This window comes from Onychostruthus taczanowskii, unplaced genomic scaffold, assembly GCF_017590055.1.
Source record: "Onychostruthus taczanowskii isolate IOZ18803 unplaced genomic scaffold, ASM1759005v1 scaffold114, whole genome shotgun sequence".
NCBI lineage: Eukaryota > Metazoa > Chordata > Aves > Passeriformes > Passeridae > Onychostruthus > Onychostruthus taczanowskii.
In genome coordinates this window covers 968,235-995,688 of record NW_024498074.1, presented here as the reverse complement: position 1 = coordinate 995,688, position 27,454 = coordinate 968,235, and the positions used below count along the sequence as shown (strand labels likewise).

The window sequence follows — 27,454 nt, the reverse complement described above, 5'->3', positions numbered from 1 at the left end:
TTTTCTTTTAAAATTCCATCTTTTATTTACTCATAAAGAGCCAATAAGTTATATAAATCAGAGTAGTTTTCATTTCCTTACTGAAGTAGTCAATAAGATTTTAACTTGGATTTAGGCTGACTCAGTAGCACTTTAGCTCTTTGAGTGTACTGGTCTTTGTTTTCCACAGCAATTCTTCATCCCAAGGCTACATCTCTTGCACAGCTTCCAGAGAAAACTCTGCCATGGTGTTAGCACTGTGGCTCCCCAGGAGGGAGCAAGTGCAGCCAGGGCAGTGTGCAGGAGCCCTGGCACCCCCAGAGCCAGCCCCTGGGCTGGCAGAGGCCACCCCAACCCTTCTGCCTCCCACTGCTCTGGAGAGGAAGCCACAAACTACACTGAAGCTCCATGCTGAAGGCAGGGGGAATGACTCCATGTGAGAGATGTTAAACCAAATACTTTTGTCTTTAATCATGTTAAGAGCTCAAGGAAGTTAAAACCATAGACAAATGGACAGAACCGTCAATGACAATGAACCAAGGCAGCAACATTGTCATTCCCTGCTTTAAACAGTGTCTCAAGCAACTTCTAAACAAGTACAACCTGGGATATTCATGTAGAACTGAAACTGTGATTTTTGTTTGCTTTACCTAGTACAAAGGATTTTCCAACACTTGAGTAACTTATAACTAGGCCCATGGTTGTCATTTCCCCATCTGCTTCCCATAAGCAGATGTTTTCCTTTGTACATCAGTAATAGATTTTTTCCCCAAAAACAATGCAATCTAGCTTTCATGGGTTTTTTTTCTAGTATCCAATTCTAGTTTTCAAGCATTCTCATCTTGCTCCTCTTCATCTCCATCCTCATCTTCATCCCCCTGGTCTCCAGATTCAGTATCATCTTCATCTTCAACCTGAAATACAAGATCTATTGTGAGCAGTAATATCCCTTACTCTGATCCAACCTTTTGAAGGCTGAGTGCAAATAAACTCAAAGGCAACCTGCAACAACTATGCCACATCAATTAATGCTAATTAAAATGCAACAGTCATCTTGCCACATCCACAGTTCTTCACTTGTCTGCTGAAGAGAGAAGTGGCTGACCACTGGGGACAGCAGGCAGTGGTCAACTCTCTGATGGCTGCCAGAAGTTGTTGAAAAAGTAACTGATGGATTCAGCTTCCCTGTACAGAAAGGGGCCTCACCAGAGTTTCTGGGTCCAGGATTACCATGCCCAGGCCTCTCTCAGACCCAAGAACTGCCCAGACCCATTCCCTGGCTTACCGCTACACCAAAGTCCTTCAATTTCATCTTCTGTGCAGCTATTTTCTGATCCTGGTCAGCCAAAAGCACCAGGAGATCATCCTGTTCTTTCTTGGATTCTGCAACTTCTCGCTCCAGCCTACTGTTCTTATCTTGCAGTATAGCAACCGTGCTAGTGGATGAGTCCAGCTGCTGCTTCAGTGATTCCTTCTCCTCAGAAAGGGCCTTGACTTGACTCTGGCAACAGGGAAAACCCAAATCAAATTACATTACAAGCACAGGTAAAGCTGAAGCCCTGCATCCTTCAAACACATCCTGTACACAACCTTCAGCAGCTCCCGTGGCCTTGTTCCCACACACACTTACACAAACTAGCACTGCTTGGATAAAGCAGGAACAAATATTAACAGAGTTTACCTTCCTCCCAAACTGCACTGTCTGTGTCAGAGTAAAGCTACACCCTAGACTGTCCTTACCAAGGCCTTAAAGACAGACAAATTTTTATTTCCCAGGTGAAAAATGAAGGAGACATCCAGCTTCCCTTCCAGAGCCTGAAACACCGAGGATGCTGAGGAAACAAACCACTTCCACCAGCCCTGGCTACTGCAGAGGCCTCCTAACTGAAGGCTGGGTAGCCAGTGGCTTGGTTTGGTGCTCACCCACCTTCAGCTCTTTGATTTCTTGCTCCAGCCGTGCCTCCAATTCCGAGCTTGTTGCTCCTGTTGCACCACTGTCTCCTAACATGGGATCTGCAGCTGTATTCTGTGGACAAGGAATTCCCCCTCAGTGTTGCACCTACTCAGACAGCAAGCTGGGACATTACAGAGTCATGTTCTTAAAAGCATATTCTCTTTTTACAGCTTTACCAAGGTATGGTGATTACACACACCCCACGCTGCAAGGCACCAGCAAACACATTTGTGCTTCCTTGGGTCTCAGACTAATACACAGCAACAAGAAGACAGAGCAAAACCTTTATTTCATAGCAGCTGCACTTGAAAGACTTGTAGTTTTTTTCCTGGGCAGATCCTAGTCAATCTACCTTTGCTCTGATACTTCTGAAGTGCCACAGAAGTCTTTTTATTAGGCTGAAGATCCAATTTATTAGGCTGAAGTTCCAATTCTTTGCATAAGGCTACTAAAAATAGCAACACTTTGATCTCAGTCAGCCCTACACAAAGTTATTTCCAAAATGTGGCAGCTGCCTGTCAGCTACAGCCACCACATGGCACAAATTTGAGACCAGTGCCTCTCCAGCTGGAGCACACTTAAGCCAGCCCTCCAAGGAAGGGAGGCAGTGGGACGTAGGATGGCTGTGAGGTGGCCTGACAGCTGGAGGGACACTGGGACACACCTCTGCCTCCAAAGGCATGATGACAAGCACACATGGGCAGCACGTGTGCAGTGGCATCTTCCCTCCCAGAGCCTGCACCAACACGTGTTTGTCAGCTGCTTCTGCAGCACGACTGATTGCTCAGCTCTGCTCTGCAAGTGTCTGGAACGTGCTCACACAACTTCTTCAGGCTCTGTAGTCCAACACTGCCTTTCCAAAGCAGTTCATTCGTTTTGGAGACAGTCACATTTATACAGCCACTAAGCTTTACTGCCTCATCAGCCAAAAAACCTCTGCAGCATCTGGAGGCCTGCACAGACAGACGCCCCTACCATTGGCCCTTCAACTAGACATCAACTTTCACATTAGTACCCTCAACTGCTTTTAAGAATAATGATCTCTCTCATGTGTAAGATATCACAGCTGTGTCTCACAAAGGCTATTTACTTTAATTACAGCATAAGCTTGGAACAGCCAGTAGTTTATAATTTAGTTTAAAATGCCAAGGACCAGTGCTTTGACTAAAAGTCCCCTCTGTGCTCATGAAGGATTTGTCTGGGTAACTCATGACTTAATTTGGAACCCTGTTGGAATCACTTGCTGATGTGTGCACTTAAAAGGAGCTTGGTTCAGGAAAGTAGCTACAGGCAGTAGCAGCAAGGCAAGCCCTGAAGATTTAGTTCCCATAGACAGAAAAAAGAATAATTCACCAGTACCATCACTTGTAGCTTTTGATTCTCCATCTGAAGCTTAGAGATTTCCGCAGACTGCAGTTGGATCTGACTCCTGAGCATTTCTAATTCCTTTGGGAAACAGAGACAAAACTTGTCAGTTAATTTGATAGAAGACATTCACATGAAATTTTCCTGAGGTGAAATGCTCCCAGATGAACTGCTTGATACTAGCAAATGTAACAGGAGAGGTGCCTCTCAGTGAGACCAGCTCACCTCTTTCCTTAAACAACAAGGCTGGACAGCAACACGCACCATTGTCCACCCTGCTCTTCCAGCCCCTCTTCTGTGCATGCCCAGCCAAGGCCTGTCTGAGCCTCAGTCACTGCTACAGAGGTGTTTGACACCACTTGACTCCCACTGGTGTCCTCTGCACTGCCCCCATGGGTGCAGAACCCATGGTGACTTACTCATCCAGGCACCATGAGCTCTCCCAACAGAGGAGCTCTGCCCGGTATCTTCTGAGCAACAGCTACTTAAAGAACTCAATCCCCAGTCATTTATTCTGTGCTGTACATGTAATAACTGCAAACTCTCATATTCACATTTAAACATACATTCTGAACTGGATAAGCACATTTTGCAGGTCAGTGTAAGAGCTTTCTGCTGGCTCAAACCTGCTTAGTGAAAACAACTGATTCATTTTTAGATACATAAACTTGATGCCCCAAGATTAGGACCATCATCACAAAGATGCCTGATGCAAAACAGCAACACATTCAGGAGCCAATGCTCCTCCCTGAGGAGTAAAGCTCCCAACCCATCCCAAGCTATGCCTATTCAGCTGCACTGAAATACCACAGGTTCACCTTCTGCAGCTCACTGCTGTGCTCCAAGCCACCAAATCTGCTGGTCTGTAAGGACTGCTCTGTAGCTCCCATTTCCAGCTGGGAAGAATTCTGAAAGAAAAATGGGGGAAAACAATCAGCTTTAGTACTAGAATTCTCTATATAGTCATGTAATGGGGAAGAATTCTGAAAGAAAAATGGGGGAAAACAATCAGCTTTAGTACTAGTCATGTCATCAAAAAACTCACAGCTGTTCTTGTATTACCCAATTCCCAGCAGAGGAGCTGCAAGCAGGCTGAGCAGTGCACATCAAAGCTCTCTAATGAGAGCAGCTGGTTGTGAACTCTGAGGTGAGTGCACAAGGACCTACTCACCAGTGCAAATGCAGCACTTACCAATTTTTCAATCACAGAATCCTTTTCCTTTAACTGCCCTTGCAGCAGCTCATGCTTGTTTTTCCACTCTTCCAGTTCCTCTTTCAATTTGCTCACTTCTTCTGTCTGAATGCCATTCATCTGCAATGTGTCACCATGGGAATTATGATGCTGGCTGTCCTTTCCTAAACAGCAGGAGGATATAACCAAGGTCAGACAAGCAGTTCTATAACTTAGCTCCCAGCACACCAATCAAAGTACTTGTTGCCCATCCTGCTCCTGCCCCACAAGCCCTTCTCATGCTAACTAAAGGAGCAAAGCACAGTAGTTAAGAATTCTCTGCACAGAATAAACAAAGAAGAGCTCTCATTTGCCATTCCTTCAGGTATGTGTGTTCCCTGCTGCTTCAGCCATTCCGTTCACCCAAAAGTAACGACACGGACAAATCCTGAAGGCAAATGATTCCTTACATGTTTTTAATCATAAGTAATCATGAAAGTAGTCCGGGTATTTTTAATCATGTCAGGTACACCTTATCAGGCATTTTGACCCCGGGATGAGGAGAACATAGTGCCCTCACATAGATTTACACACTAAATTAGCAATTTCTCTAGTGACAGTAACAGGCTTCATCTTCACATCAGCCAGACCATCTTCCCCAGCTCACACCTGCATTCCAGACCCCAGCTCCAGCCCACTCCAGGGCCCATCTGGTCACGTTCTGAACCTGGACAGGCAGAACTGGTTAGGACTGACTTGACCCAAGGCAGAGGCAGCCAGCAGTTCTCACAGCAGGTGTCAGCTCCTACACCTGCAAGGCTGTCTCTGCTGCAGCTGGCCAGAAGCCACAACATCTCTGCACAAGCAAGATGATGGTGTGTTGTCACTCATGAAGCCTACCTAGCTGTACTTTCAGGAGATTATACTGGTCCTTATGCTGTTGGATCTGAGACACTTGCTGTGTGACTGTAGCCTGGAGCTGTTCATTTTGAGATGTTAAAGTGCTGATTCGTTGTTTCAGTTCTTCAAGCTCCTGGTCCTGTGAAAGGAAAAAAAAAGCACCATACTACATACCTACAGTAGTCATATCTTGAATGCAATTCTGTCAGGAAGGTGAAGGAAAGCAGCAAAACCTGAGCTCCAGCACTCGGTGCTGCCAAGGACAGATGAGCAGGAAAGCCCCCTGCAAACATAGCCAGCTATGCCTAGGAAAAACACCTGGCAAAGCCAGCAGCAGCCTGCCACACCAGTAACAGGAGGAGAAATGCAAAGGTGGGATATGGGCTGATGGTAATTTTCATCTAGCATACTAAGGCCTGCATTTATTTTGTCTACTGCTTCAGGAGTCTTGAAAGAAATCATGGTAACTACACACATGACATGCTCAGTAAAGCCTCTGGAAGTTCCAAAGCATCCCTAATGCCTCCTGTACCCCATGCTTGGATCTCTGAACACAGAGCACCTGCCTCAGTTACCCACTGGCAGGTTAAATTAATTACCTTTGTTCCTCTACTTCTCCATCTAAACTGCAGCATCCATCCAAGTTAACTAACCCTGGAAAAAGGTTTTGAGAGTCCAATCCCAGCAGGTATAGCCAAACTTCACTAACAAACCATTTCTTCATTCAGCCCCATTTCATCTGTCCAAGTGGGAGCACAGAACTAAGAATTGTATCTCTGAAGGGCTGCAAGTTCTCCAGTTCCTCATTTGAAATGAAAACACTCCAACACAGGTGAGAGCACGTGGCCCAAGGGAAAAAAGACCATTACCAGTGTTCCAAACACTGACATTTCAGTGGAATCTTGACATGAGTGTTGTCAGAAGCATTTCTGCATTGCTAGGTTCCCTGTTACTTGTTTTGGAACAAGGGGGATTGAAGTGCACTGCAGTGCCTCCAGCAGACAAAACCAACTGCTTTTAGAGGCACATGGATGTGCCCCCTCTTACCTGCTCTCTAATGACTTTTTTGTAGTGAGTCACAATGTTGTCATGCTGTTCCAATGTCTTCTTGACCTCCTCTTCCTTTTTATCTTCCTCACTGGACTTGTAAATTGCTTTACTTATGACACCTGTAAAAAACAGTTTCTGTCAGCTGGAGCCCAGGTCACATCTTTGTCCTCAAAACAGTCTCACAGTTTGAGTTCACTGCACTACAAACTCAACCTGCACATGAAAAAAGGGATTGTCACAGATTTAATAGAAATGCTGGCTCTACTGCAGTTGGCACATTTACTGCTTTTCTCTGTTCCAGATAAGTAAATGGGTGTTTTGAGTAATTCCTATGAAAAAAGCTGTGTTCTTACTTGCACTATGGCTCCACTACAGCTGCAGCCCAAATCTTTCTGCAAGTAAGTTCAAGACTTAGGAGTGCAAGAGCAACATGCAGATGAAACTGCTTGGGCAAATCCATCTTTCCCACTGCTGCTTTAAGGATTTTTCTTTCTCTACACTGATTTAAGTTTAGAGCAATATTAACAAACAGGACACCAGTCAGATGTTAGATTGAGGACAACCCGTGAAGCACACACTAAAGCAAGTGTCCATTTCCTAACAAGCCAAGAATTTCAGCATCCACCTTTTTAAACTGATCAATTAGAAACAGCAACTATCTGGATTATGTGCTGCAACAGATTAAGGTTCTGTAACCATTCTATGTGCTCAGTACTTGAGTTTCTGTGTGAGCAGAGGTTAACACCTCTTGGCCAGTGTGCTAACTCCCAAAATCTACTGATGATCATTTCACCTAAGAATACCAGGTAATCCAGCTAGAGTATTTTTACTTAACACTGAAACTGCAACTTGGGCATATGGTTACTTACAGCTATTACCATAACTTCAGTGTCATCACACTACTTTCAAGGGTAACACAACTTGTTTGGTAGCTCATCCATCAGTACCTGACAAAACCTAGAGAAACGAGCCTAACATCTCACCTTCCAATTCCTTCACCAGCTTTGTAAACTCATGGTCAAACATCATGTGGTCTGGACTAGAGAAACTAGGCTGAGGTTTCTGAGCAGCTCTGGAATAAAGTTCATGTTTGCTAATGAAGCCAAGCTTCTCAATGAAGTTCTCCCTGCCAATCCTCTTCTCAATCAGCTGCTTCAGCTTCTCTCTACAAGGAAGAGACAAATCAATGCCAGGGCAACAACAGGACAAGAGGAGAACCCATCATTCTGGGTTCTGCAGACACAACTCTTATCTGTCTCAAGTCTTAATCCCACTGCTGTCCCACTTGAAAGCCTCTTGAACCACCACCTGCCTTTCACAGAACCTCTCCCTGCAGTCCTGTTATTTCTCTATCATACTTACTTCCTGTAATTCTCAAGGGAGTTGTCATTGTAGTAGATGGAAATGCCAAGCAAAAGTGCACACAGGCCTTGGACAAGCTGCTCCTCTTCCCCAAGGTTTTCAGCTATCTGCCCTGTGAGCTAGAACTCTTGTTAAGGATATTGGAGATATTTCACAATCACAACACATGTAACACTTTTCCTTCTGTACATTCCCTTTTATTGACACACCAACCCAAGGTTGTTAGGAAGCAAGGCAAAAGAGCTGACAGAACCCTTGCAGAGTTAAGTCCATTTTTGAAGGACTCAGGTGATGAGTGGTTTCCCATAAATTTCTCAATAGCTGTCTGCTTAACCTGAGAGATTTACTCGTTCCAGAGCACACCTGCAGTGTAAATAAAGGTGCCAGTCTAGTATTATGTGCTCATGCATTTGACTAGTTTTTGCCTGAAAAGCAAGCAGAGAAGTTAATAGAAGTACAAAGCATTCTTCTTGCCCCTTGAGTGTAAGTGTAGCTCACACTAAAAACACCAAGAGGCTTGTTGCACTAAGAGCTCTCTTGGCTGGCAGACTGAGGCAGTTTTCCACACCACTTTGTATGTGCATCTTACACAAGCCAGTGCACACAGAGCACTGGCAGCTGCAGGCTGGTTTGGTCTCTCAGCCCAGTGCATTTTCTGTTTTGCAGAACCCCCACAAACTGCTCTGGACAAACATTTACCCTGAATAACCCAGCTCGTGGCTGAGCAGGGGGTCCCCTCTGCAGGCAGGGCAAAGGATACAAAAGGCACGTTGGCTGGGTTGTGAAGGAAGTGTGTGACAGCAATGGAGCAGTTGCTCAGCCACGTACACAGCAACATCAGCAGTCCAACCCTGGTCTGTACTTTGCTGCCCTGTGAAGAACAAACACCCATCATTACCTTTCCACAGAGAGGACTAAAAGACAAGCTTCAAGCTGTATTGGATCAGAACTCACCTACTTCCACCTTACTGTTTTATGAACTCCAAGTCATGTCTTTCCAAACACCCATTTGTTAGTTATACTGAACAGCTTTAATGCTTGGATAAAACAAGGATCAAACCATTCATGTAGAACTGTTCTCAGAGCAAACCAGCAAGCCACACAGGTGTGAAATATTACTCAACGCAAATCAGCACCAATATAAAACCATAATGTGTTAGTTCTGCATTTTTAATACAAGGGTGACATGAAGGAACATACACAAAACCCCTTTAAAAGAAGGAACAAGGTGTACATTTAGTCACAAAGATTCCCTGGAAAAGATGCATCACCATCACCTACCCTGCTGACTTAAAACTGCCGGGTGTTCCTAGTATTATTTTCTGAGTGAAAAACAATTTTGTAATGGCCTTTGGTTCAGACAATATGCACATTAAGCCAGCACAGCAAATGCTAACTGTATTATTTTATTCATCTTAGACAAAATCAGTTTTCATCTCCCAATCTACTGTTACCAACCCTGTCTCAGCTGCAGGTATTGAGGCCCAGCTGAGCTAAGACATGCACCCACCTCTTCCAAACAGTCAGCATTCAGGTGGCAACCAAGGAAAATGTTCCCTGCCCCACTTCCAAACACTAAGTGGGCTCTAGTTGTCCCAGCAGGACTGCCAGCCCAGGCACACTGGGAATAACCCCTGTAACTGGCAGTGCCTCAGCCTCATGCTCTCTAAAAAACAGCTGTGTTCTAGACATAGCATGATAGTAGCTCCTGCTCTGACAGATGACAGCTCCCCATGGCTGCTGTTCCACAGCTCAGAGCTGGTAACAACGCTGAGCTGTGACCAACAGGGCAAAACAACACCATTCCACAGCAGAAATACTTCTTTTTGTGCCACCAATAACCAACTCTCAGCTGTGTTTTAAGTAGCAGCCTGGAAAGCAAACAACTCTGCAGGGATCACCTGCTCATAACGAGATCCCTGCTACCCACAATTAGGCAGGCTAAATGGTTTTTCCTCTAGCAGTCAGGACATCAGCAGCATATCCCCACTTCTGATGGTACCAGTGCTTGCTACAGACCCTTCAGAAAACACTATTCCTAACAGCTGCAGTTTTCCTTAGAAGAAACCCCACCTATTGTGTGAACAGATGGTCCATTAGCCTGCTCCCCAGGAAAGAAAGCACCCGTGCTGCCCAAGATACGTATCCCATAGTTTTGGGAGCACCCCCAGAGACTCCCCTGGAGGCACCAAGAGTTTGTTATGCCAGGGAAAACCCAAACCACTGCATCACAAAGCTGTAAGTGGAAACACATCAAAAAGCAGTTAAAGAAATTCTCCCCAGCAAACCCCAGAGAAGAGGGAAAGGCCTGCTTTTGGCAGGAAAACGCACAAGCTGTGCCAAAAAATACATACCCGTCTGTCGATCTTATCACCCTGCAAGTTACACACATATTACTTGAGAACCTTCAAGTGCAACATTTCACAAACATCCCCCCATATCTGAGTCCCTTTTGTCATGTAGTGCTCAAGAGTCACAAGCGTTTCTACTGACTCAAATTTACCTTGCACAGATTCCAGGAACAGGATAAAAATGGACACTGGCTATTTTTAGCTAAAGCAGGAGAAAAGTCATAGGAACAAGTTCAGAATTCCTGCCGTTATTTTCACTTGCAGCAAAGTCTAATTGCCACCAGAGTTCACCAACTCCCTGCCAGCAGGCTTTGTCCCTGAATGGCTCTAACACAGGTTAGTGCCACAAGGAGCCATGGGCCAGGAGCTGAACTTCACTCACTTGACATTTGCCAAGCCAGGCATTAACACGTGGAACAAGTTCAGAAAAGTTCTATCTTGGCATTGCAAAGTCAACCAACACATGACAGCCTGGTTTTCTCATGATGTTTCCAGTTAGCAGGTTCAAGTTAAATACCAAACAGGCACTTCTTCAGCAAAAAAACATGAGTGGGGATTCTGCCAGTTAAACTTGGTTTAAAGAACAAGGATGCTTTTTAAAGTCCTGGATGCTTTGGAGCCACCTGAGAACAGGCAGCATCAAGGAGCAACCTGATGGAAAAGCAACATCTGCTGCTATTCTCCTCCCCTCCACGGGGCTTCAAACAAAGCTTAAAAAACAGCCTGCAGCAGAGAATTCTCCTCCTGATCAAGCCAACACTTGTGTCCCTGCAGTGTCCTGCCCAGGAGGGACGCTGTCCCTGAGCCCTGGAGCTGGGTCCCTGCAGTGCCCTGCCCAGGAGGGACGCTGTCCCTGAGCCCTGGAGCTGCGTCCCTGCAACCTGTCCCCGAGCCCTGGAGCTGCAGCGGTGCCGTACCTGCGACAGGATGTTGGTGCACTGCTGCAGCAGCGACACGGGCGGGTTGCCGATGCTGGTGGCCAGCTGCACGCGCAGCAGCTGCTCCTTGAGCGTGGCGTTCTCCTGCAGGGCGTGGGCCAGCGCCACGGCGGCACACCAGTTGGACAGCGAGTCCGTGGAGAAGAGGCCCCCGCAGAGCAGCTGGCCCGCCGACACGGAGTTACCTGTGGCTACCAGAGCGGCCAAGGGGCACGGGGGGAGATGGAAACAAGCCACAGAAAATAGTTCAGACAACACGGCTAGAACACGGAAACGCAAACTAGCGACACCTTAGACACATGTAAGGCAAGTCCCCCTGCCCGGAGCAGCCCTGAACAGCAGGTACAAACTCCCTGTGAGACACCACGTGGTGCCCTGGCCTACCGTCGATGGTGGATGGCAGGAGCGTGGAGACGATTTCTCCTTGTCCCTTTTGGTTTTTGTACAGAAAGCACTGGAAGCAGTAGAGAACGGCACAGCGCAGCACGAACGGCTGCCTCTCGTTCACCATGGACATGAGCAGCACGACGATGGCAGGCCTGTTGGGAAAGCAAGGAAAAGCTCAGAAGTAAGCAAGGAAAAGCTCAGAACTAAGCAAGGAAAAGCTGAGAAGTAAGCAAGGAAAAGCTCAGAACTGAACTGTGAATGAAAACGGCTGCAAGTACATAATATGGATCCATTTCAAGGGTAAGGAAAGCTACTGTGGCCTACCACTGCACCTATTACTATTTCACACAAGGGTATTAAAACCCAAGGTGCTGGAAGTTCTTCAGTTATTTATACACAAAATAAGAGATTGATTATCCATTTCCCTTGCCTCTAAGTCCTCTTTGGACTATCCTCTGGCTGACAGCAACAGCAGCTCATCCTGATGAAGGAATTTTTCAGGTGCCACACAACCCCAGTTCTGGGCCTCATCTCTCTGCAAACACACTTGACACCTTAATGCTGCAGCCAACACACCCCACATCAACTTGAAGCTCTTACTCCAGATCATAATTCCAAGTGTGGGGTTAAAAAAAATCTTTTTGATTGCCCATACCACTGCCCCATCACCTAACAGAACTGAAAAACTTTTCTTCCTCTACCTTGGTGGATTAGAAGGTGCATTTACAGAGGCAAAGTAGTCTTGATTTGTCTGGCATCCTCGGATGACCTCCGATACAGTATTAATGGTCTAGGGGAAAGGCAGAGAAGAAAGTTAAACCCATGTTTAAATCTGAGCCATGGTCTACCACCTAGAGCTTTCAAAACTATGCCAGTTTACCCTGACTGTTCAGTACCGAGAAGCACATAAAAAGTCTCAGCTCAGACTTCAGTAAAACCAGTGTGCATGAGATCAAGGCATTTAACAGCTGTAAAAGATGCAGGGACGCTGTCCAGGGACACAAAGCTTCAGGGACACAAAGCTCAGTCACCTTCCAGCTTCACTTTGTATGCCAGATCAGTTTTTCTATTTTCAGTTTTCAGCAGCTAAACTGCACATCTTCAAAAAGTGAAAAGGTGAAACCCTTTAAGAAATTAACAACGGGAATAGAGGAGTCCACAGTCAATCCAAGCACATGGTTTTATCAAGAGAAAAATCCCTCATCCTACACTGCTAGCAGGGCTTTATGAAAGCTAAAATCCCTCATCACTGGAAACCTATCAAATTAGAGTATCTGCAGGCTCTGCCAAAAAATAAAACCAGCAATAAACCCACCCCCAAACCAGGAAAAGTCGTTAATCAGTTCAGCTGCTCTGGGATATGCTGAAATCTGAAGATAAAAACCAGGCAAATCCAAATCCTTTCCCTGCACAGCTGGTTATCCCTGCAGAACAGAGTCAGCCCTGCACAGCTGGCTATCCCTGCAGAGCAGAGTCAGCCCTGCACCGCTGGTTATCCCTGCAGAACACAGTCAGCCCCGCACAGCTGGTTATCCCTGCCGAACAGAGTCAGCCCTGCACAGCTGGCTATCCCTGCAGAGCAGAGTCAGCCCTGCACCGCTGGTTATCCCTGCAGAACACAGTCAGCCCCGCACAGCTGGTTATCCCTGCCGAACAGAGTCAGCCCTGCACAGCTGGCTATCCCTGCAGAGCAGAGTCAGCCCTGCACCGCTGGTTATCCCTGCAGAACACAGTCAGCCCCGCACAGCTGGTTATCCCTGCCGAACAGAGTCAGCCCTGCACAGCTGGCTATCCCTGCAGAGCAGAGTCAGCCCTGCACCGCTGGTTATCCCTGCAGAACACAGTCAGCCCCGCACAGCTGGTTATCCCTGCCGAACAGAGTCAGCCCTGCACAGCTGGCTATCCCTGCAGAGCAGAGTCAGCCCTGCACCGCTGGTTATCCCTGCAGAACACAGTCAGCCCCGCACAGCTGGTTATCCCTGCCGAACAGAGTCAGCCCTGCACAGCTGGCTATCCCTGCAGAGCAGAGTCAGCCCTGCACCGCTGGTTATCCCTGCAGAACACAGTCAGCCCCGCACAGCTGGTTATCCCTGCCGAACAGAGTCAGCCCTGCACAGCTGGCTATCCCTGCAGAGCAGAGTCAGCCCTGCACCGCTGGTTATCCCTGCAGAACACAGTCAGCCCCGCACAGCTGGTTATCCCTGCCGAACAGAGTCAGCCCTGCACAGCTGGCTATCCCTGCAGAGCAGAGTCAGCCCTGCACCGCTGGTTATCCCTGCAGAACACAGTCAGCCCCGCACAGCTGGTTATCCCTGCCGAACAGAGTCAGCCCTGCACAGCTGGCTATCCCTGCAGAGCAGAGTCAGCCCTGCACCGCTGGTTATCCCTGCAGAACACAGTCAGCCCCGCACAGCTGGTTATCCCTGCCGAACAGAGTCAGCCCTGCACAGCTGGCTATCCCTGCAGAGCAGAGTCAGCCCTGCACCGCTGGTTATCCCTGCAGAACACAGTCAGCCCCGCACAGCTGGTTATCCCTGCCGAACAGAGTCAGCCCTGCACAGCTGGCTATCCCTGCAGAGCAGAGTCAGCCCTGCACCGCTGGTTATCCCTGCAGAACAGAGTTCGCCCTGCACAGCTGGTTATCCCTGCAGATGCCGCTCCCAACCCCTCTGACCTCCGTGAGGATATCCGCAGGAACGCCGGTGGCCATGAGGATGGTGCAGAGCTGCTGCAGGAGCCCGCAGTGGAACATGGCCTTCTGGCAGCTGCTGGTGGCACCAGGAGGGTTGGTGGGGGACACCAGGACCCGCACAAGCTGCGGAGGAGGAAACACGGCCACGTGAACAGAGCCTGGGACCTTCTCAATGCAAAACCAAACTCATTTGTGGTTTCACTAGAAATGGACACTGGAGACAATGAAGAGAACGTTTCTCTCAGTGCTACCTATGGCTGCTTGGTTTTCAGCTTTATACCAGGGGATTCTTTACACAGAACACCCCATATTATGTCCTTAGCTTAAATCTGTCACATCTCAGGTGACATCAAGTGATGTGATGTGCCAGCCATCACAGACTCACCTGTGACAGGCTTTGTGCTGAAAGCAGCACAGCCCAAGAGCACTGGTAGCTAATTCTGAGCTGCAGACCTGGATTCACACTTCCCCCTGCACAAGAGCTGACAAGGGTCATGAGGAGCTGTAACAGCATCTCACCTGCAGCATCAGGTGAAGATTAGTTACTTTCTGTGCAGACCACCCGCAGTTGTCATCTCCAACCTCAAACCAAGGCTTCATGCGCTGGATGTAGGAACCTTCCTTGAAGAAGTTCTGGTTGGAATTGTTGTTCTTCAACAAGTTTTGCAACAGGAGGAGACAGTCTTCCACCACAATGCCTGATGAAACCAAGTGTCAAAATACACCACATGGAAACCAATTACCTTGTCTGTACACTGAGGGTGTTCTAGACTGAACACAGCATGCATTTCTGAGCTCTTCATTCTTAACACACATTTGGCTTGGATCAAAAACTAGGACCCTTGTGAAACCATAGCTGGTTTTCTTCCACAAGTCCAAAGCAAATTCCCAAGGCACGTACAGCTCATATCAGTTAAGTGGGTAAATGGGAAAAACTGCCCAAACCATCACTTTGTGGCCAGAAGTTCTCCTGCTCCAGAATTAGACTACAGTGTCTGAAATGTAGACAAACTACACTGTATGAAATACAGTAAAAGAAGTTCCTCCTGAACTCCATCATGATTTTGAGGCAGCACCTCCTCCTGGCTCACATATTCATTCTTTACCATCACTGGCTACCATCTTCAACTTATTTCTAATCTACTTTTTAGTTTTTGAATTACACTCAGATAAAGGCTCCTCCCATCCGAGGAACAGATTAGTAACAGGGGGGAAAGCAGAGAAGTCTTAGCATGTAGGAATTTACATAACAAGTTTCCCAGAAATATTAGCTGTCTAAAAATAGCAGCTTTAAATCAAAGGCTTGCTGAATACTCCCATGCCAAAATACCTGGAATAATACAGCTGGGAGAGAAGCAGTAACTGCTCCTGAAGCCCACAGAGGGGTATGGAACAGCAACCTGTCATGCTACTGAAATAGACTGTAGTAATTGCATCACATATTGATAGCAAAAAAATAAGCCCTCAAACGCTGAATTGTTTTTTGCTCCTTTTTAAAACTCTTTTCTCCTCCCAACAGGTGACTGACTCCTTAAGAAGCTGGCCAGAAAGCTGAAGCTGTTGGTGCAACTGAAGGAATTCAGCAAGCTGTTACTTCCAACCACTCCAGGCATCCAAGGATCTCGTGGGAAGAATGCAGATGGATAACTTGGTAAGTGACAAATGCAGCACACACATCTGACACTGCCATTCCAAGCAGATCCATCCACAGGCCCACGCCAAGCAGCAACAACCAGGGGATGCACACACACTCCGAGGAGTGCCCTGGTGTTTTAACCAAGCACACCACCTTCTCAAAAGGCACTGAAACACAGCTACCTGGTCAGTCTGGTTTTGATTATTTTGCTACAGCCAGGCTGTAAGTTGTGATCCTTTTACCCACTGCCCGAGCCCCAACCACCCACTAAGGTGAGCCTGAAACACGAGCTCAGAGTTGCAGAAGCACAAGGCTAAGCCTTAGAGCCCACTGTACCTCCATCGCTGTTCCCTTCCTCTGTTATGATATCCAGAAGTCTCTCAAAGGCATTTTCAAAGGCAACAATCTTCTGTATGGCTGCATTGCTTTTGGTCAATTGCTGTAACAGCAGCACTCCCTTGACAGGTGGAGGAGAAAAGAAATCAGACCTGGGTTTTAAGAGAACTCCATTGCTTTTCACAAGTCCCAGCTCCTGGGGGGATGCTGGATCAGCAGCATCACCCTCAGCAGGATCACAGGCACCCCCCCTGAGAGCAGGGCCTCTGTGCACTGACACGGGGATGCCACGGGCCCCCTGCACTTACATCATTGCGGATCACCTCCCTGGAGTCTGCCAGCAAGTCCATGAGGCGGGACACACCTGCCAGAAACCTTGATTTAATAAACACACCAAAAGGTGCAGCTCGTTCTTGCTGCAGGTCTTTAAAGCACCCTGCTGGGCATGGAGCTCCAAGTGAATCAGCCAGGGATTCAGGCACTCACCCATGGGGCTGACCAGAATGATCTGCTGCACCTGAGGCCCTTGCTGCTTCAAGAGAGACGTCAGCAGCTTCACTCCTGGCCAACGAACGTGGAAATCAAACTCCTGAAGGGATGGAAAGGAGCGTGTTAGGTAACAAACTCCTCAGTATGTAACTCATGCACTGACTGTTCCTTAATACTGCTCAAATCACAACACAGCTTCCACATAGGAAAAGCAGAATATCATGTTTTTTACTGAAGTTGGACTGGAAAGGAAAAAAAAGAATATTATATTGTTCTCTCACTCATGCACAATCGTATTTTAGTTTGGAAACAAAAATTTTAACAGCTCAAAGTAAAAAGGCAATCCATGAGACAAAAACCATTGGAAAATGAGTTAAACATCATGCTGCTTTACTGAAGTTGGACTGGAAAGGAAAAAAAAGAATATTATATTGTTCTCTCACTCATGCACAATCGTATTTTAGTTTGGAAACAAAGATTTTTAACAACTCAAAGTAAAAAGGCAATCCATGAGGACAAAAACCATTGGAAAATGAGTTCAACATCTGCTGGATGGAAAGCAGTCATCCTCTCCACTTGAACTGCATCTCAGACATAACTGTCTCCTGATGATTTAATCTGTAAAGTAATCCTTGTGCAAGGGACAACCACTGCTGTTTGGGGAGCAATGATTTTTATTGTCTGTAATTCAGTAACTAAACCCCTTTCTCAAGTACCAGGATGAGAGAACACAGCCACAGGGTGCACCAGGGGAAGTTTAGATTAGCTGTTCAGGGCAATCCCAAAAGGTGGTTGGGCACTCCAAAGACTGCCCAGAGCAGCGGTGTAGTCATCCCTGGAGTGTTCAGGAATCCTGGATGTGGCACTTTGGGACACAGCTGAGCAGTGAACATGGAGGTGCTGGGTTAGCAGCTGGACTCTATGATCCTGGAGGCGTTTTCCAACCCAAATTGTTCTGGGATTGTCCTCCATGCTCCCCTGCTTTAAAAGCTGCACCAGTGGTGTTGATCCAGGTCAGTCCTGACTCACCTCCAGCCCCACCCTGACTGGATGCTGGCACACTCAGCCCTGACACCAGCTTCACAAGGACCAAACCATGGCTGTCCCCATCAGGTAAAGCAGCACCCATCTCTCAGCAGCCTCAACATGACACAGGTACTCACCTCCACCAGAGTCAACAGCAGAGTGACATTTTCTTGCTGCTTGATGAAAATCTCTGTGAACTGACTCCCCAAATCATCCACTTGTTTTGCTGAGTTTTCTTCTGTAACAGCAAAACCCAACACATTGCAACACAACTGGAACCACATCAGCAGCCATGATTCTTACTAAAATAAGGCCATGGGTGACCATAACATCTTGAGTCACTGTTATAAATGTTAATTGAATTATTTGCAAAACAAACACCAAAACAAGCTTTCCACGAAACAAAACCCCTACATTATTCTAAATCTCAGCAGTTACATCCCCATATAGCTCCACTAATCCAAGAAAGCAGCCCCTCAGTGAGTACCCTACACTGATGGACAAAAGCACAGTACATTTCACACCAAGAGCCAAGAAGTGTAAGGACCATAAATAATTTAAAGCTAACTGGCCCAAATAGCTTAATTATTCTATTGGTTTAGCAACAGAAAAAGACCTAAATATAAGGAAGGGAAAAGAGCCACAGACAAGCACCACAACCTCTGTCTGGGAATCTGCACTGATTTCAAATGTGCACACGAGTTGCCTTAAAGATTTCTTTCAAGCATCACTTGCACGAACAAAAAACAAAGGCTCAAGTATCCCACAAAAACAACAAACCCCACACAAGCAACATGTCTGCACCACTGCTATTTTTCTAGGCTGAGTGACAATTTACATAACTGCTCCACAGAACAGGGGCCTGTAGGTACTACTGGCTGACATGATTAAGGAATGTCAGCTGGAAAACTGAGCAGGAGCAATTCTAATTCAAAGGGCAAGTGTTGGTTTTAATAGAAAAAAAAACCAGAAAACAAACAGTAAAGCAAGTCTGTTTCTAACTTGGGATTTTCTCCTCCAAAAACCACTCTGCTCTGAATTTCTAGCTATAGAAATTATGATATATTACAAAAAATGTTGAAAGGGAAGACTATGTGCAAAAATAGCTCTAGCCCAGGCACCTAACAGGACATGAGTCCTACTGTGACCCCTCTGAAGCTGAGGGTCTTATCAAGACTGGGCCATGCCTGCAGTGACTCATATTCATCTACAGAAATGAAGATAAACTCCACACATGTTCAGCTCCTGCACTTGCTGCTGTACAATTAAAAGCACTCAGCTGGGAATCCATCACACAAGGATGCACAGCCTGAAGCTGGCTACAGGCCAAGGAGAGAGCCCACAAAACCTAAACATTTACTGCCAAAATTTAGTCAAAATACTTGACTTTGGCTTTGCCATGAGCTGTGACTGAACATCCTTGTGCCATCCCCAGCTGGGAACACCAAGTGTTGGAACTCTTGCTGCCAGCTGTTGCCCTTGCACAAGCTCCAGGTGCCAAGGCAACACCTGAGCAGCATGCACAACTTGCACAGCCCCTCCCAGGCTGCAGTTGGTTTTTCTTACTCTAGCTCAGGATTCTTCTATCAAAGGGCCAAATGACATTTTTTCTATTCAAGTATTTCTTCTAGTACGTTTAATAAAAAACTAAACAGCAAAGGGAAACTTGATTTTCCTCTTACACCAGAGATCTTCCAACCAGACTTCTACCCACAATTGTTCCTTAAATCTACAGATTCCCAGGGCTATCTCAAATCAATCCAACAGCTTCCACCTAGTAAGATCAGATCAACTCACTACCAAGCAGCACTGCAGACTAGAATTTAGTTTAAAAACTAAAATCAGTTCCAAAAAGAGAACATGCAAAGCATTAGTGGTATCCTAGGGTAGAGGTGAATGTTGTGAATATTTTAACATGCATTGCTTAAAAGAGACACTGTGAAGGATGCTCCCATGCAGCTGATGCACTGCTGTGCAGCTTCAGGGCAAACAGAAGCTCTGTTCACAAACTTGGCTCCCAAGTTTGGGGCTGCACCCCTTTCACACCCTTAGCAGGAATTTACCACTACTGTGGTCGCTGGGGACCTGCTGGCATTCAGCATGCCAAACCACAGGAGAAGCCAAATTGGAAACACACTTGAGCTCCAAAGAGTAAGGAGAGAGCAGAAGGCAAAACGCCTTCCCTGAGCTCCAGTGCAAGTTTCTACAGTGTCCTTTTTAAACAGCAGCAAGTGTTGCCAGCAGGAGCAGTGACTAGGGCTAAAACAAAGTGCCATATTGACATAAGTAGAGGTTCTTTTACCTTCAGAGTCATCTGTCAGTGCAGACAAAATAAAAAGAAACAAGAGACAGGTTTACCAGTTGAACAGCTTTCCACACAGCACAACCAATTACAGCACAAGCTCAGGTTTGCAAAGCAAAGCAGCCATCCCAGCTTCCTACAGCAGCTGTGGGAAGTTCTGATGGAAGGGGCCCAACTGAGGCACCCCACAACCCTCACAACCCTGGCCATCTCTCACACCCAACTCAACTGGATGATCCTTGGCTCTTTGGAAAAACTTGCCAACACTTTTCTCCAGTCCAGGACCAAGGCCTCTACCACAAGCATTTAATTCACCAGCACTATCAAACTCTGATCTTGTTCTAAACCTTTTTAATCAAGATGGGGACTGCAGGAACATGGAAAAGAAAGCCAAGGAAGCCAAGCACAATTTGAAACATGGTTTAGAATAACATTCATTGGCCTTGGAGACCGGTTTAATGGCCTTCAAAAATCAAACAGGTAGGAGTGGCATGGATTTTCACAAGTACAATCTTTCTAAGTCTCTTCCTCCACTGCCACAGCAGGGGTGAAAAAGGTTTTCACACTTAATTGTGGCACCTTATTGCAGGTAGCTGAGATTTTACATCTCAAAATCCTTGTTAAATCAGGGGATGCTAATGTCTCATTTGACAGTAACAACCAGAACTATCCTTCCCCAACAGCAAAGAAGGACTTGATTCTGACTTACTAACTAAAAAAAAAAGTTACCCCACTCCAACCTGGCTTCTGTTCAGAGAACAAAGTTTGTTTAATTAATAAGCAAGAGGTCCAGTGTTACTTTAATGCAAGCTAATTTAGCATTACCCTAAGAGCTACACACAGCAACAGAGCAGGTCTGGGTGAGCATTAGTAAATCACAATATCACAGCTGATAATGGAACACAGCACCAAGGACAGCAATGCCACAGTTCATACAACCATCACCACCAAGGGCTTACCTTGCTCCTCCTCTTCTAGGTCATTGGAGATAACATTGTAGAGGGTGTCCAGAGCATAGCCAATTATTTCAGAATCTGAACTGCAAACGAAAGAACCACTTTTCTTTAATGACTTATTCCCAGCTACTCTCACAACATTGCTCTTCTGCCCAGGCAGCTCCCCTTGCAGCACCAGGCCAAGTAAGAAGCACAGATTTACTGCAGCACCACATAACCATGAGCTATCTGCTCCCTGAACAGTCAAGCTCCTTTTCCCAGTTCCATTCCCTCAGGTGAGCCTCAGGAAGTCTGGGGAAACCAGGTGACCACAGCACTCTTCACTGTAGGTGCATCTTGATTTTCCAAGCCACTCCCTCCAGCCTGCCCCTATTCCAGCAGAAATCCCTGGGAATACTTCAAACTTGCCAGAAGATCACCCAGTGAAGATGCAGACAAGCTTCAGACCCTCCCTGCTACACTGTCAGACAGAAGCAGAGCCAGACCTCAGAGCTGCAGGGGAATGCAGCAGCTGCTGTGGATTCTGACAAACAGGTGGGCTCCGTGTCACCAAAGCCACTACACCTAATTATTGCAGGCTTTTCAACTCCAGCATCCCCAGGAAGCTGCAGGGAAGCCCAAAGCATTAGTTCACCTGCTCACACCCAGACTCCCCTCTCAGGAAAGACCTGTTTCTTCTGCATTAGCAAGGCTGAACCATCTGTACACCCTGTGCTACAACCAAGACAGCACTAAAGTTTATGGGGCAAAACATGTCATAATTTCTGCTGCTTGCTTTCTTGCTCTTAAAAGAATTAAAGCAGTTGGTTAAAAAAAAAAAAAAAAAAGGAAATCAAGCCTAAAACCACAGTGAAAGGTTAGGGTATCCAAGTGCAGAAGGACATACCTAGCATTTTCATGACTCTATCAAGCATCTGAAAAGAAAACTATCAAAAAAAGTCTCTGACTCCAGCTTCTAAGTACTTACTCTCACTGATCTCCAAGGCATCCCAAGCAGGCCTGCACAGCAGAGATAAATGAGCATTTCATGAGGCTGCTAGGCCGGCTCAGAGCAGAGGCCTGACCAACCACCTCCCCTTTCAGCCCAGGCAGCCTCATCTAGCAGGCATGACCACATCTCCAGCCTGCTCATGCTTTCCCTCCACTGTCATTTTAGCTCTTGAACACACTACCACAAAGTCTGCGCTCGCCTTTTCATAGAAATGAAACAGATCCACGCCTAAAAACACAGAAAGCCTTGCTTGGAAACTTGAGAAGCAAGGCTGCAGCTTGGTGGGTTCTTGAACATCCCTCAACAAGGAAACTACAGCAACTCCAAAAGAATAAGCACATTTAACATGATGAAAAGGAGGCCTTGTTTCTCTGGTTGAAAGACAAGACAGAACGAAATGAGGACAGCAGCATCCCACCTCTGCTGCTCACTGCCTTGCCACCATCTGCTCTTCAGCACATCCCACACCTCATTGATTATTCTGTTTGTGCTGAACTGCCCAGCTCATACTGCACAGTAAAAGCCACTCAAGAAACAAGACTTCTCAGGCATCCAGAAGAGGCAGCCTTTGTGCAAGGCAACACTCCAGCACAAGGCACCTCAGCCAGCCTGCCTCTGGCAGTGGTGATTTCCCACAGCACCCAGGAGGTGTCAGGGGCCCCCAGGTCCACCAAGAGCAGCACAGCAGAGCCAGGTGGAAGTGAGGGCACCTGTGCACAGACTGTCCTGCACATGGATAACCCAGGTTTGTGCCCTAGGGAAATAGAGGCCATCTCTTAGGTCCACAAATTAAGCTCCAAGTGCTTTCAACTCCTTCAACTGTCACACTGAAATTCAAAAACCAAGGCACCTCAGCCAGCCTGCCTCTGGCAGTGGTGATTTCCCACAGCACCCAGGAGGTGTCAGGGCCCCCCAGGTCCACCAAGAGCAACACAGCAGAGCCAGGTGGAAGTGAGGGCACCTGTGCACATGGATAACCCAGGTTTGTGCCCTAGGGAAATAGAGGCCATCTCTTAGGTCCACAAATTAAGCTCCAAGTGCTTTCAACTGTCACACTGCAATTCAAAAACTTTTTAATATACATAGAAACAAAGAGCAGTTAAGGATCAGGTTGACTTATCACTCCGTGCCTTCTCCCACACCAACAGCTGAGTGGTATTGCCCCATTCTACAGGCACATCTCAGATTTTATTCCAAGTAATCCCTGGTGGGATGTAACAACATCTCAACAAGAAGTCAGTAGAAGCTCTCTACCAGATCACTACTTTATTACTAAATAAACACATGGCAGGACAATTCTAGTCCACATAGGTCTGGAATATGTAAAAGCTGACCCAGGCTCCAGGATGCCCAATTCACAGAACTGGAACTTATGAAGAAATCAGTTTGCCACAGAACAAGTTTTAAGCACTTGAGCAGGAAACAACTTCCATCAGCCACTGACATCTCTTCTTCAGCAGCCACAGGGCAAAAAAAAAGAACAACACAGGTGGAAAAGAGCATTTTCCCCTTCTGCAGAAAGCTTCAGGGCATTTCAGCTGGACACTGGAAAGGTCCCAAGACCAGACCTGTGGGCACACACCAGAACAGCAGCCTTCCATCACACTAGGCTCTGGGGACAGCTGAGCCTGTGACTCACTTATCAACCACTGAATCAGTTCAGCTGGCTTTGATTTCCATTGAAAGGGTCCAGGAACCTCACCTCTGCCAGTACTGACAGCAAACAGCAACACAAACCCCAACAGCTGCACTGATCACACACAGAGACTACAACTCTCTCTCCAAGCAGCCACAGCACCCAACACGTGGCCCAGCTGATGTGCTGGCCCACCAGACTCCAGCAATATCTCAAAGCCAGCATTTCTTCAGCTGAAAACCCAAAAAAAACCCCATGGAATTGTTATTTTCTTTCAACTGCAGCTGAGTGACACCAAATGTGTGCAGAACCCCAGCACACACTTTCCAAAGGATCAACTGGAGCCCTAAAAGCACAGAAAAGGCTCAAGTTGCTGCCCTGAAGAGTTCAGGTTGCCTTCTCAACTGGATCAGCAGGGCCCCGCCTCCTCTCTCAAAGTTCAAATCTGCCCTCAGAGCAGATAAGTGGATGAAAGTAGGCTCCTTAACCTAGTTTTTTAAAGGGCTCCCCCTCCACATCTGTGACAGTTTCTCCTACAACCTTCCCTTTCACTGTTTGCAGCAGCTCAGACGTCCAGATTTACCTGCCCAGCCCACAGAATAGGAACAACAGGGACTTGCCTAGGCAGCAGCCTCAGAGCTCCTTCCCAGCTGGCATAACTGGCCAGGCAAGAAAGGCCTCAGTCAGCAGAGCTGCACAGCCTATATCCACCCCTGAGACACTGAACTGCAGCTTGCCTACTTCTCCTCAGTGCTGGCATCAAAGGACACACTCCTCCTTGCAGTGGATGCACATCCAGGTATTCACAGAGTCACAACTGTCCCATACAAACTGACCAGCTTGATGCTCAAAGCCACAATGAATGACTATCCCCATAGATTTGCCTACTAAGTACCAAGGATGTGCAGTACTTGAAGCTTAAATCCAAGGACTGCAAACAGGTCCCACGGTAGCTGGTACAGCAGTGACTGCAGGGATGGATAACAACGACATTCCAAATGCTGGATTGCATAAGTATCACATTCCAGTCCACACAGAGCACTCAGACTCTGCCATCTGCCCCAGAGTCCTGCTCGCCTGTTTGCCTGAACCCAACTTGTTTTTTAACACACATGAGCAAAAACACACCCCGGCTGACTTTCTTTTTCTCTTAATTCTGCCTAGCTGACCTTGTGCCCAATAACAGCTTGATCTGGGTTATTCCCAGCAGTGTATTTGGTTAACAGGATCTGTCTGGACTCACCTCTCTACAGCAGAGCAAAGATGCCCTTGAGAAGCATTAAGACACACCTGGGCAGCACCTTCACTCTAGAGCCTGTCTTTCTGTCCCTCATCCCAGCCCCTGGAATGCTGTTCCTTTTACCTCCAAAGAGGCTCTGAGGACGTTTACCAGCCCACAAAGCCCCGGCGGCAGAGGAGCTTTCTGAGGACGTTTACCAGCCCACAAAGCAGAGGAGCTCGCAGCCAGGCGCTGCCCTCCGGCCGTCAGCACAGCGCACGGGTGTGCATGTGCTGAAATAAAGAGGGTTTTATCCATAACATGTGCTGTGTCAGCAGCAGCCAGGCTCGGGCCAGCAGGATGCTCACCGGTCCGTCTGGAGAACGTGGATCAGGTGTTCCATGGCCTGTATGCCCACCTCCAAGCGGTATTTCTGTGTGGAGAGCACACGGGCGGTTAATGCTCGAGCACCAAACCAAGCCTTTCTAACAGCACTTGACAAAGCTGCTTGAAACCCACGCCAAGCTGGCCCCGTACCTTGGATAAGGACTTGAGAGCGCGTACGGCATCCCTCCGGTCATCCAGCAAGGTGGACGAAGCTACGCGGTCACACAGCTTCTGGATCTGGAAGGGCACACACACACACACAGACGGGATAAGGCGGCCGGGGTCACTCCCGACACACGGCCCGCACGGCACAGCGGCTCCGTCCCCGCGGCACCACCGGGGCCCGGCACAGCCGGCGGCGACAGCGCGGCCCCGCCCGGCCCTGCCGCGGCCCCCGGGCCCTGCCGCGTCCCCCGCTCACCGTGTCGGCTCCCGAGGGCTGCGGGCCAGCGCTGGGGCCGCCCATGACGCCCCGCAAGAAGTTCATGGCGGCTCGGGCCGGCCGGCGCTGCCGCTCCCCGCGGAAGCGGCCGCCGCGCCTGCGCTGCCACGTGGCACGGCCGCGGCCACGGGCGGGGCTCGGGCAGCGCCGGGAGCCCGCTCCGCTCCGCCCCGGGAGGCCTGTCCGCTGCTCTGCCCCGGGAACCCGCTCCGCTGTGCTCTGGCCCGGGAGCCCGCTCCGCTGTGCTCTGCCCCGCGAGCCCGCCTGCTCCACCAGGAGAGCCCCCCCGAACAGCGGGACAGCTCCCGAAGGGTTTGCTGCGCGTTCGTGAGCAGCGGAGCGGCACGGCCCGGGGGCGTTAACCGGAGTGAAAAGCGAAAAAAGCACACGGCTTTAACGGAGCTCACCCCGCGCGTCGGGGTCTGGGCATCCACAGCCACCCCCGGGCAAAACTCAGGCTTGGAAGTCAGGAGTTGTATTGGCTTCTGATGAGGAACAGCGAGGTGATAGCTGCCCTTAACCACAAGAAGAAAATGTCCAAGCGCTTTTGAACCTGAGTCACCTCAGTGAGAGCCAAAACCTCACCTAGATAAGACTGATGGTTCGAGTCCAAGAGCACCACGAAGATCTTAATTTACTTCCAGGTGCTGAACGCCCCCATTGGATGCTACTGCCACACATTCTGGATTCCTGCTGAGGAGCAACAGCCAAGGACCAGAACCTCACACCCTTCAGGCACTGCCCCCACACGCCAGCTCCCAGCCTGATCTGCCTTCCTGATGGTTTCTGGAAGGGTTTGGCAGCAACTGGCTTATTCTACATATCAAATCAAAGCAATTTCAATGGCAGCCACAGCACACGGGCACAGAAAGGGCCAATCCCATCAGTTCCAAAACCAAGTTCATTTCATTCCAGAGAGACAACCCCTCTCACATGACAGTTTAAATCAAAAGCATTGATAATTTTATTTTCCTTATCAACAACAGAAAGAAATTAACCACCCAGCACGTGGCCCAGCAGCTTGCTCACAGCAGCCCCCAGAAAGACCCAGATCCTCCTGCACCTCACTGCCCACCAGCTGCAAAACAAGTCAGAGGGAAGAAAAAGCCTCTTTTCCTAAACCCAAGGTGCTGAGGTACTCAAAGGTTAGGAGAGGTTTCCCCCTTTCCAAAGTGATGATTCAAGGTCCATTCCGGGCCAGCACAGACACCAGAACTTGCCTGACGTGTTCAACTTGGCATAACGAGATCCTGGTCCTTGGCAAGAAAACGGGAAACAACCAACACCAGGTTCTTCCACAAGCCAAGATTTATTTCTGTATTTCCATCCTCACACAGACAACCCCAAGAAACAAAGTGAGCTGCTTCCAAAGGAGATGTCTGACACACCCGAACTGCCCTCTTGGAAACGCAGTTTCCAAATTCTGCCACCCAGTAAAGGAGCTATCTGGTACTCAATCTGCAGTCACGAACAGGTTTTTTATTCCAGCATAACTCGGGAGTGTTTCTATTTCAATGCGAAGCTGTACATTTCTAACTGAGCAATCCCAACACTGACCGCACCGCGCTTCAGACCTCCGCCCAAGGGACCCCAAACCCGCCCGGCCTGGCTCCACAGTGGACACCGGCGCCTTGAGACCACGGGAAGGGCCGGCTCCTGGAGCAGAACTAGAGGAGGGGGAGAACAAACGAGGCCAGAAAGGAAAGAGCCCGGCCCGCCATCCCGGGCACCTTCGGGCCCCGCTCCCCTCCCGGCCCGCGGGAAATACGCGCTCGGCGCTGACGTCATCGCGCCCGCCCGCTGGAGACTGGGGCAGAGCGCCGCGGGACGCCCCGCCCGTCCTCCGCCTCTGCGCAGGCGCGCGCACGCAGGCACGCACGCACGG

General features: G+C 48.1%; 1 protein-coding gene across 6 annotated transcripts; it reads right to left on the bottom strand.

Moving 5' to 3' along the window:
* Positions 1–25,732, bottom strand: USO1 (USO1 vesicle transport factor). Of its 6 annotated transcripts, none has more exons than XM_041427276.1 (26): positions 25,549–25,731; positions 25,278–25,364; positions 25,109–25,173; positions 20,898–20,977; positions 19,939–19,950; positions 17,774–17,874; positions 16,608–16,710; positions 16,430–16,485; positions 16,122–16,242; positions 14,669–14,847; positions 14,132–14,272; positions 12,159–12,247; positions 11,455–11,609; positions 11,050–11,255; positions 10,136–10,156; positions 8,542–8,652; positions 7,782–7,900; positions 7,403–7,584; positions 6,417–6,538; positions 5,370–5,508; positions 4,491–4,654; positions 4,117–4,206; positions 3,293–3,379; positions 1,907–2,005; positions 1,265–1,480; positions 1–893 (listed from the first exon to the last, which is right to left on the bottom strand). In XM_041427276.1, exons 1-26 carry the CDS (start codon positions 25,612–25,614, stop codon positions 807–809), a joined length of 2,898 nt encoding a protein of 965 aa, XP_041283210.1. In that variant the 5' UTR covers positions 25,615–25,731; the 3' UTR covers positions 1–806. The 6 variants fall into 6 exon arrangements, with proteins under 6 accessions (XP_041283210.1, XP_041283201.1, XP_041283223.1 ...); XM_041427267.1 differs by having other exon boundaries at positions 11,050–11,261; positions 25,549–25,730; XM_041427289.1 differs by lacking the exon at positions 10,136–10,156 and having other exon boundaries at positions 11,050–11,261; positions 25,549–25,730.
* Positions 25,733–27,454: the final 1,722 nt, after the last annotated feature.

Bases quoted from the DNA above. Each gene is read 5' to 3' on its own strand.
- USO1 (XM_041427267.1), bottom strand. From the start codon at position 25,614: ATGAACTTCTTGCGGGGCGTCATGGGCGGCCCCAGCGCTGGCCCGCAG. The intron at 16,486-16,607 runs GTGAGTGCCTGA...GGTTTCTGGCAG, and splicing joins CATTCTGGTCAGCCCCATGG to GTGTGTCCCGCCTCATGGAC. The intron at 11,610-12,158 runs GTAGAGGAAGAA...CTTTCCCAACAG, and splicing joins GCACCTTCTAATCCACCAAG to GCCTGCCATCGTCGTGCTGC.